Genomic DNA, 10,804 nt, shown 5'->3' with positions numbered 1-10,804 from the left:
ACATGTTAAGAAGCATACATCTGCATAATTGATTAACAGATTTATTGTGAATTTTTACTGCACAAAGGAAAGCCATCTGATCTGAACTCAAGGAGAAACTGACAGCTTCCAGATTGTAAACGAATCATTTTAAACTATCGAACCAATTATTAATGGTGTGTTGCCGTATAGTTGTTAACAATTGATACTTACTATTTTAGGCTTTGGTTGCGCCGCTGATTTATTCTTTTAGCAGTATCTTGAGAGTTTGTCACCACTAGGGGACGACACGTTTGCTCTACTCGCTAAGGACACGTCACTACAGGACAGCGGCAAGGTAGGAAACCAAATTTGAATGACAGCCAAAGAACCAATCAGATTCAAGTGGGATTACTGTTGAGTGACGCTGAACCAATAAAAGCGCAGTATAGCGTTGTGGGGGCGGGATTAGTACACGGTGACGGTTGTGTGTGAATAGTGTATGAGTAACAGGAACGGAGCGGGTGAGTCTTGCTGAACATAAATCGTGAAACTCATTTAAGTGCACCATTTTTTGTTTTGGGCTGTTGTCGTGCTGCTATATGTGAAGGTGTCGCTGATACCACCAAAATAATCCAGAGAGGAGGTGCGGGGCTAGGGTATTCATTATACAGTAGCTAGCAGGTTAGCTTCGATAGCTACTCAAACACTTTAAAGAGGATGGAAGCACCGTCAACATTAGCCGGCCTGATGCTGAGTAACTATAAGATGCTGTATTGGCTATAACAATGCCTCCGTTCATTGTAAACGTGCACATAATGCATGTTAGTAGGTAACGCGGTGAAACAATACTGTCTGCTGTGCATTTCGTTGCCCTGTGATGTTGGAACGGTTGCCAGTACTAAAAAAAAAAAGAAGCTAACTCTCAAAGTTAGCATTCAATAGAGCTCTGCTGAGCGTGATAGTTTGAGTTTTAGCTTTGCAAAAGTGTACAAAATCTGAAGAAGACTGGCAGAAGTCCCTGCAGGTTTCCCAGTGTGGGTGCTTCCTGGTTCCTGACGCCACATCGTAGTGCGTGGCATTATCTGGTTGGGCTGGAGATGTTGACTCACTACAGTTGTTACGACTTTGATGTTCTGAGTAACAGTTATCTGACTTGCTTAAAGCAGGTAATTTAAAAGATGTTCTTATTTACTTATATTAGGCAATGTTGGGTCTCACAGTGCTTGTCTTCCTCCGTTAGGTAGTACGGTGAGCTATCCCTAACCTCGCCAAAATGACCAAACTGGGCTTCCTCCGTTTGTCCTATGAGAAGCAGGACACGCTGCTGAAGCTGCTCATCCTGTCTATGGCTGCTATCCTCTGTGAGTCCTCCACTTCACACAAGAAGCCTGGTCTGGCTAATACTAAAAACCAGCACATTGATCCGTGTGCATTTCTTTCTCTTCAGCATTCTCCACCAGACTCTTTTCCGTCTTGAGGTTTGAAAGTGTCATCCATGAGTTTGATCCGTAAGTTCTGCTTGTGTCATGGTTATTTCTAAGGATTGTTACTCGTTGTTACCTCTCTGTATGTAATGTCTCACCTACGCCGTCATCTCACCTGCAGGTACTTTAACTACCGTACCACCCGCTTCCTGACAGAAGAAGGATTTTATAAGTTTCACAACTGGTTTGACGACAGGGCATGGTATCCTCTGGGGAGGATCATTGGTGGTACCATTTATCCAGGTAGGAATCGTAAAAATGAAATAGCACAATACAATGTAAATGATGACTGTGAGCATATTAACTTTATTCTGGGTTGTTTGATGCCAAAAGTAGAGCAGTACAAGTGTTGTTTAAGTTTCAGAAGAGAGATTTATGTCTGCTTTATTTTTTGGGCATGAGTGCAAAGCTTACTCGGACACTTCTTGTCTCTTCTCTCAGGGCTGATGATCACCTCTGCCGTCCTGTACCACGGCCTACATTTTTTCCACATCACCATTGACATCCGTAATGTCTGTGTCTTCCTGGCTCCCTTGTTCTCCTCCTTCACCACCGTCGTCACCTACCACTTCACCAAGGAGTTGAAGGTAGAAAATGCATAATAAGATACACCACGATCAATTTTATATAGGTTATGAATTCTTAATGAAATGCAAACCTATGTTTCTTTAAAGGGGAACTCCAGAGATTTACACTTGTATTAAATCAAGGGACTCGTAAGAGTCAGATTTGAAAATGAAAGTGGTAAATATCAAAGCAGCAGAGATATCGTGACTTGTTATTAGTAGGACTTAACTCCAAAAGCACTGGATCATACGATTCCCATAATGCATCTCACTAGTGTCCTCGTTAGGCTCTCCTTGCCTGGTAAATGCTCACATCTTTTAAACTCCACATGGTAACACAGGTTTTGTTTTGTTTAATATTTGTTTTTTTTTCAGCTCAAAATTTTAGAATAATTACATCACCAGGGTTATTTTCTCCAACATAAGAATGTTACTTCCAAAGCTGCAGAAGACGTACAACTGATTTCACGGGTTACTAGTATTTCTTGTGATTGTAAATAATCCTATCTTGTAGAGTGCAGTGCCCGTTTAGACTCATATTAGTATGTACAAATAATACGCTTTATTTACTTGGCTCTTTACTTCAAACGGTTTCAATGTGCTTTACAGAAGAAACAAACCCAGCAGAATAAAACAAAGACACAAATACAAACTAAGTTCTATTTGCTTTTACTGATATAACGGTGTACGCCTGTTGTCTCTGTAGGATGCCGGTGCTGGACTCCTGGCTGCCGCCATGATTGCAGTGGTGCCTGGTTATATCTCCCGTTCTGTTGCTGGCTCCTATGATAATGAAGGTTTGCACGTGATGAGCATAACACATTTTGTAAATATAACAAAACAAAAAGGTAGTTAATGAAATCCCTCTGTGCTGTCCTACTCAGGTATTGCCATCTTCTGCATGCTGTTGACCTATTACATGTGGATCAAGGCTGTCAAAACGGGGTCGGTGTACTGGTCGTCCGTGTGCGCACTGGCCTACTTCTACATGGTGAGGAAAACTAAAAATGCACGTGTTTTATTGAATTGATTCAGAGTTTACAGAGGTCCTGATATGGTTTTTGTGTGCATCTAGGTCTCCTCCTGGGGTGGCTACGTGTTCCTGATCAACCTCATCCCCCTCCACGTCCTGGTTCTGATGCTCACCGGCCGATTCTCTCACCGAATCTACGTGGCTTACTGCACAGTCTACTGCCTGGGCACCATCCTGTCCATGCAGATCTCTTTTGTTGGTTTCCAGGTATGGTGGAAAACGTACTATCTTATACGAGTTACTGTGATACTCAGCAATACAAAAGCCATTGGGCCTCATTCACCAGTCTGTTGCATTGGAATGTTTCTACTTTGCGCACAAAATAAGCGAGCACGCAAAATTGCCGTCTGATTCACGGCACGTGTGCACGTCTCTTCTCTCGTAAACCAGCCGGTGCAGTCGTCGGAGCACATGGCAGCCTTCGGTGTGTTTGGCTTGTGCCAGATTCACGCCTTTGTGGACTACCTGCGCAGCAAACTCAATACCCAGCAGTTTGAGGTGCTGTTTAAGAGCGTCATCTCCCTGGTGGGCTTCGTCATTCTGTCTGTGGGCACTGTTCTCATGCTGACTGGTAAGAGGTGCACCAGTAGATACGTCAGCAAGAAATTCTCTTCCTCTTGTGAGAAACTGATCATAAGTTGTTTTTGCTTTGGACTGACCTGAAGTATATCTCTCCCTCAGGTAAGATCTCCCCGTGGACGGGTCGCTTCTACTCTCTGCTGGATCCCTCCTATGCCAAGAACAACATTCCCATCATCGCCTCCGTCTCTGAGCACCAGCCCACGACCTGGTCCTCGTACTACTTTGACCTCCAGCTGCTGGTCTTCATGTTCCCAGGCAAGTGCCTACTCAGCAGAAAACAAATGAAGCACACAGCTCGGTGTGTTCCAGTTGGGTTTTGACTGACAGTTACCTTCCCTTTCCTCACAGTTGGTCTGTATTACTGTTTCAACAACCTGTCGGACGCCAGGATCTTCATCATCATGTATGGAGTCACCAGCATGTACTTCTCAGCTGTCATGGTACGTCCTGTAGAGAGCCGTACTCGCATCTCAAAGGACTCCAGAGAGCAGTTGATTTGTTTGCGCTCGTGATTCGTGACATTTCAACGGTGTCACCAGAAGATGGCACACTCTCACCATTAAACAAAGTACATTTAACAAAGTACATGGAAAAACCTGTGTTTAAGAAAGTGATTATTGTTTTTACTTTATACCTCATGTGGGTTAATAACAAAGTAAATAAAAAATACTGCGTGTTGCCTTCTCAGGTGCGTCTGATGTTGGTTCTGGCTCCAGTCATGTGCATCCTGTCGGGGATCGGCGTGTCCCAGGTGCTGACCACATACATGAAGAATTTGGATGTCACCCGGCCGGACAAGAAGAGCAAGAAGCAGCATGACGCCACCTACCCCATCAAAAATGAGGTAGGAGGCCTGAGGGACTTGTCATAGCTGTTAGACCTGCACTCAGTTGATAATTTGTATACCTTGCACACGTTTGGACATGAAACATCATTCAATTCAACCTGGTTGAACGTCATCATTGTGATCCAGCACCAGCAGGATGCATGACAATGATAATCCTAGTATTGAGATGTCACTATTCATCCAGACAAAACGTAAAACACTGCTGCCAGCACTCGATAATACTTCCATGGTCATGACCTCGGTCAAGTCGGGAGTTAGAGTTGATACTTAACAAAAAATAGATGTTCTACAAAGCTACATGTTGCCTTTTTGTATTAGAATAGGGTTGCAAAGACCATGAATATATTTTAGTTATTTTTGTCATTTTCTTTACCAAAGTACAGTTTGAGGTATTTGCACTTAGCTCCAGTATTTACATTGTATGCTACTTTATACTTCCACTCCAATACATTTTTCAGGTTAGATTACAGCATAGAAAACACAATACAATGTTGAAGATTAAACCAGTGGTCCCCAGCCTTCTTTTTTAAATTTATTGTGTGGTTTAGTGATTATAACAAAGTGCAGTAAAGTCCGTGACCACGTTGTGTCCCATTGATTCTGGCCTTGTCCTGGCCCCTTGGAGGGGACTGGACTCCTATCATGGCCCACAGGACTAAACTACCGAACTGCATCTAGAGAAGTTAAGAGTAGCTCCACCTCAACCAGCTACACCAGGGGTGCCCAATACGTCGATCGCGATCGACCGGTCGATCGCGATCGACCGGTCGATCGCGGAGGTAGTGCGGGTCGATCTCATTCCATTCAAAAGAAATGAGATGTCCTCATGGCATTTGCCACTTGCTTTTCTAACACACGGGTCACCACGTATGCGCAGTCAACCGCGCGAGCTACTGCAAAACTCCGGCGAGCTAATTAGTTAGCCTTCCAATTCATTTCTACTAAAGGAGCTAAAGCTGCAGCGCCATGATTTGGGAAACTTCCAAAACCTGGCGTCAGAACTGGAGACTCAGCGGAAGGCGTGTGCGTAACGTGACAGTGCGCGCTACACAGAGCAGATTGACAAGTGTCAGTCAGAGTTTGACAAACGCTTTCAAGACTTTGCTTTACTCGAGCCAGTTGCTACACTTATGTGCTGCACATTTGGGGAAGATATTGAGGTTGATTCACTCTCCTCACAAATTTCAACGCTGTTTCACCTCAACTCGTCTGGAGTGGAGGATGAGATGTTGACACTGCAAGCTGACATAAAGCTGACGTCCAGGGCTCATGGACAGTTTCCTCACAGAGGAAAAGTCCCCAAACATGAGGACATGTGATACCTTCCTGACTGCATTATTCAGCTCTACTCATTTATGTGAGTCAGCCTTTTCCCACATGAAGAACATTAAGTCATACACCGTTCCACCATGACTGATGATCATTTGAAGTCTGCTTGAGGCGGATACCAGCAGCTACTGTCCGGACTATGCAACTCTGGCCAATTCCATTCAGTGCAATCATCAGAGTAAGGTAACGACCAACAATGTACAGAATTGTATTGTGCCATAAGGGCTCATGCAGTTATGCAAGGTATGCCAACATATATTGTAAATATAAAGTATACTCAGTGTATATAAATATATATTCAGCATTTTTAATGTAGGTAGATCATTTTGACATAGTCATTTTAAAAGTAGCTCGCAAGCTGAAAAAGTGTGGGCACCCCTGAGCTACACCTTCAAGATGCTATTAACATATCGAGAGTTGACTCAGGATGCCTCAGTGTTCTACTGAACGACTAAGAAGGTCTTTCGTTCCAGCAGCAGTCCGATTGTTTTTTTTTTTTAATGAACACCTTTTAGAGGTTTTTATCTTTCTGATGTCGATCATGTTTTATATGGCATTGTCTGGTGTTATTTATTCTTTGTAATATGTTTTTGTCTGCTGTGTACTGTGTTGTGGACTGTTGTCTGTATGAGTTTTTGGGTGGCAAAAGAGTTTCCCCACTGGGGATTAATGAAGTTTTCTAATATATAATGAGATATGAGTCACAGGAGATCTTTCTCTGCATATTTTGTTGAGAGTACTTCTTTACTTTTACTTGTAATCCAGTGGTTTTTTTAACGTTAAGTCTCTCTTGGTCACATGTGTTCTCTCTTACTAATACAATGCAATGAGAAGCATACCACCCACCAGCTTTTATTTCAGTAGTCCGAATAAAAGCATGTCCATGGTCCCACGGACAGAAAGGTAACAGCTGATGACAACCTGTGCTGCGTATTCCTACCAGGTTGCCACTGGGATGATTCTGGTCATGGCCTTCTTCCTCATTACATACACCTTCCACTCTACCTGGGTGACCAGCGAAGCCTACTCCTCCCCCTCAATTGTCCTGTCGGCCCGTGGAGGCGACGGCAGCCGCATCATCTTCGATGACTTCAGAGAGGCCTACTACTGGCTCCGCCACAACACCCCTGAGGTCAGTCACACCCAAATACATCCAGAATAAGTAAATCGATGTTGAGTTCTTCACTAGGGTTTTGAATAATCTGAGCTGTAGACTGAGTTATGAGTTATGCACCATTAGATGTAGGAACCTCCACTCAACGATTGGCGTGTAACTTTGTGTTTCCAGGATGCCAAAGTCATGTCATGGTGGGATTATGGCTACCAGATAACCGCCATGGCAAATCGAACCATTCTAGTGGACAACAACACATGGAACAACACGCACATCTCCAGAGTTGGACAGGTGAGCTGGGTAACCTTCAGGGGTGATCCTGCTTTATGGAGTGCTGCTGAGCTGACTGGGCTGTTTGTTCTGTAGGCCATGGCGTCCACAGAGGAGAGGGCCTATGAGATTATGAGGGAGCTGGATGTCAGTTATGTGCTGGTCATCTTCGGAGGACTGACGGGCTATTCTTCAGATGGTACGTCACCCTTATCGGTAGCTCAGAGCCGGTACAGTGCTTACAACACTGTCGACACACACTCACTATAGATAGAAGTTTGATGAGATGGGTTTAATAGTCAGTTTGTCTTAAACTGTGCTATGAATGTTACTAGCCCCCCCCCATCATTTATTTGTTACCAGGTGTAAATGTCCTCCCTTAAGTAGTGTTTTTAGATGTTTGATGTCTCCTTAAATGAAGGCTAATTTAAAGAAAATTCTTCTTTAATATCTCTCTTCTGCACTAAGCCACTAAGCAGCGGGTCTATATTTCCACTGCTTAGTATACGTCCCCCTCCTTCTTAAGTTTACTGTGTAATAAGCTGCCAAACAGGTATTTTGAGTTTTATAGAGTTGTTTTTCAGTGATTTGCATAAAGTAATGATATTTGTCATTGAATGTCGCAGATAAAGCGGGGCTAAAAATATTGCATAATATTTTCGACAGCATTTTTTCTCTAATTCATCCATCCGCTCTCCTCAGACATCAACAAGTTCCTGTGGATGGTGCGTATCGGCGGGAGCACGGACACGGGCAAACACATCAAGGAGCACGACTACTACACTCCCACCGGAGAGTTCAGAGTGGACCGCGAGGGCTCGCCCGTCCTGCTCAACTGCCTCATGTACAAGATGTGCTACTACCGCTTCGGCCAGGTCTACACGGAGGCCAGTGAGTAACTCGACAGCAGCTCTAGTGTGATCATACTTTTGTCAAAACTTGTAGAGCTTCTCAATAATATGAAACTGCAGCCTTTTGTGCTGTAATTCTGATGATCTCACTGATCTTCTCTGTAGAGCGACCACCTGGTTATGACAGAGTGAGGAACGCTGAGATCGGGAACAAAGACTTCGAGCTGGATGTGTTGGAGGAGGCCTACACGACAGAGCACTGGCTTGTTAGGATATACAAGGTAAAAATGACCGACTCGTCATTATAGATCAGACTGTTGGGAACCACAAATTGGTTTGCTGGTGAAGATCAGATCTTCTGAAACTGTTTCTTTGGGGCAATGTAGGAAATGTTAAGTAAAATTGAGGGGGAATTTAGAACGTTTCTTTACAACTTAAACTTGGAATTAGAGCTGCAACAATTCAAATCAATAACTCAGTTGACAGAAAACTCATCAACTATTTGGATTATGAATTGTTTTTATCAATATTAAGCAATAACATGGTGCCATGTGAGAGTTCACCACTTTCTTTGGTCTTACAATGGAGTGAATTGAAAATTGGATTTTTCTTTATTTCAGGTCAAAGATCTGGACAATCGGGGTCTTTCAAGGACATAAAGCCTTCAGACGTGGGTGAAAACCGCCTTTTAGCGCACAGCACTGAACACCTTCCCCTGTGGTCTGCAGATGAGTGGCAAAAGAGTACTTTTTATACTTTTTGTTTTGGGGTGAAGAAAATTGCATCAAAGAGATTTTTTTTGGGGGGGTTTTGTGAATGATTTCCTTTTTTTCGTTTGTTATAATGAAACGCCTCATCTGAGATCAGAGGGAGCTGGTGTCAACATGTCCAGTTTGATGTTAGGAAGCGGTCAAAAGAAAGTGCTTTGGGTTTTTACAATGCGGTCTATTAAAGTGAGATTAAACATGGTGTCTTTGTTTTCCTTTTTTTTTTAACACCTGCACAGAAAACATTGATACAATTAATTTGAGAACTTCATGAAGTTGAACTAGTCAGAGCAGTTCATGGCCCAATCTCCACACTTTAGGGGTTTAGTTATATTCCACTGTTAACTCGTCGAGTGTTTGAGGGCTCTCTCGCAAACACTTTGCATAAGTCAGCATTAGCTACAGACATTCATTGCAATGGGTCGCTAAACAGGACGGCACGTGTGTTCAGCCTGTCATTAAATATACAAACATTAAAGATGAAATCCGGATATTTATTTGTCAAATATTTCATTTAGCCATCGACACACCCACAATTGCAAAGTGCTGTTCCATTCCTATTTACTCCATTTCAGTCTCGACCATTTAACGGGTGATGTCAGTAAATCCCTGATGAAAGATGCGGGTAAACAACTTCACAGTCTTGTGTGATTGATGATAATAAAGCTTATCTATTTAACACATGAGAAAATCCAAACGAGGTCTGCAAACTACAAGTAGCCTACAGATTGGAGCTAACGGGAAGTAACTGTTTCTGTGACTTCCGGTGTATTCCTTGAAAGCAGCTAAAACATCGTCCGACTTGATCGATAGCTCTCGTCTGCTTTCCAGGCGAGGCGCAGCTGATCTCGGACAGGCCGACTATCTGAACTGTGACATAATTGGTGAGCAAAAACAACAGATTAATCCACATTTCTGTGCTTGTGTTCATGGCAATCCATCCAATGGTTGAGATATTTCAGTGTGGACCAAACAACGGAAGCCTCTATGTTTTACGGTTGGGAATAAATCCAGGTGGTCAGGGTCAAAGAGTTTGACACACAAATTTTCTCTCATTCCTTGCACACGTGTGATCTCATCTTTCATCGCTGCCTGCCTTGGATGCACCCTTGGGCCTGTCAAGACACAAAATCAAACATCGTTTATCAAGGGGAGCCCTACTGCGCACAGGCCACTACCTGCTTTGTGATTGATCAGCCACAACCAGAGCTCGGCCTCAACACCCAAGTGAACGGATTTAGGAACAAATCCCAGCCATGGTTACACCATGATGCCGCAAAACCTGGACACTAATCAATAAAATCAATCTGTAAAGGCGGGATGGCGATTTCAGGCAGAGGAGCCGGCGTCACATTGACTGTGACCGCTGAAGGAGAAGGGGAACATCTCACGAGTCACAGCGCTCTCCTTTATCAATGGACAGAGCTGCATTTCAGGACTTTGTGGGTGTCATGGTCCTCTCAGCATATAACTGAGCATTTCTTCAACGGCCTGAGCCGCATGCCTTGCCTACCTTGTAGCCGCAGTTCACAGGTCATTTAGGATCCCTTTGCTTCCTGTTGCGTCAAACTCGCCCTCTAAATAAAATGGCAGAGAACAAATTGTCTTGCCTCTTATGGTGCCGTGCGCTTTGCTCCTTCTCTTTTCCTTCCACTGTGGCACTTGTGGCAGTGATGAGCGGGTGCTGCTCAGGTGTCAAATGGGGGCATCATTCACAAAGCAGCGGAACTGGGGTAGCGGGGAAAATGAAAAAGACTATTCTTTGATCGCTCCATGTCATTTGACCCCCGTGTTAAGCAGCTGTCCAGATCATGTTTCTTCCATCTAAGAAATATCAGTAAACTGAGATCTGTGGTATCAACACCTGAATTAGAGATGATTATACACACATTTATCTCTTCACGCATTGACTACTGCAACTCACTTTTCACATCACTCAGTGTATCTGCTCTTAACCGTCTGCAGGTCATCCAAAACGCTGCCGCCAGATTACTCACCAG

The 10,804-nt window shown here is 43.7% G+C and overlaps 1 protein-coding gene across 1 annotated transcript; it reads left to right on the top strand.

Annotated features, from left to right (window-relative positions):
* The first annotated feature begins 424 nt into the window (after positions 1-424).
* Positions 425-9,006, top strand: stt3a (STT3 oligosaccharyltransferase complex catalytic subunit A). The gene is made up of 18 exons (XM_079284178.1): positions 425-482; positions 1,202-1,322; positions 1,409-1,469; positions 1,567-1,688; positions 1,887-2,032; positions 2,718-2,808; positions 2,896-3,002; positions 3,087-3,251; positions 3,435-3,615; positions 3,726-3,881; positions 3,975-4,066; positions 4,315-4,470; positions 6,746-6,934; positions 7,091-7,207; positions 7,283-7,385; positions 7,889-8,077; positions 8,203-8,318; positions 8,658-9,006. The coding sequence occupies exons 2-18, from the start codon at positions 1,235-1,237 to the stop codon at positions 8,694-8,696; spliced, it is 2,118 nt and encodes a 705-aa protein (XP_079140304.1). The 5' UTR covers positions 425-482; positions 1,202-1,234; the 3' UTR covers positions 8,697-9,006.
* Positions 9,007-10,804: the final 1,798 nt, after the last annotated feature.

This window comes from Melanostigma gelatinosum (assembly GCF_949748355.1).
Source record: "Melanostigma gelatinosum genome assembly, chromosome: 14".
NCBI lineage: Eukaryota > Metazoa > Chordata > Actinopteri > Perciformes > Zoarcidae > Melanostigma > Melanostigma gelatinosum.
The sequence above is the reverse complement of the archived record's forward strand: the minus strand, read 5'-3'. Positions and strand labels throughout refer to the sequence as shown.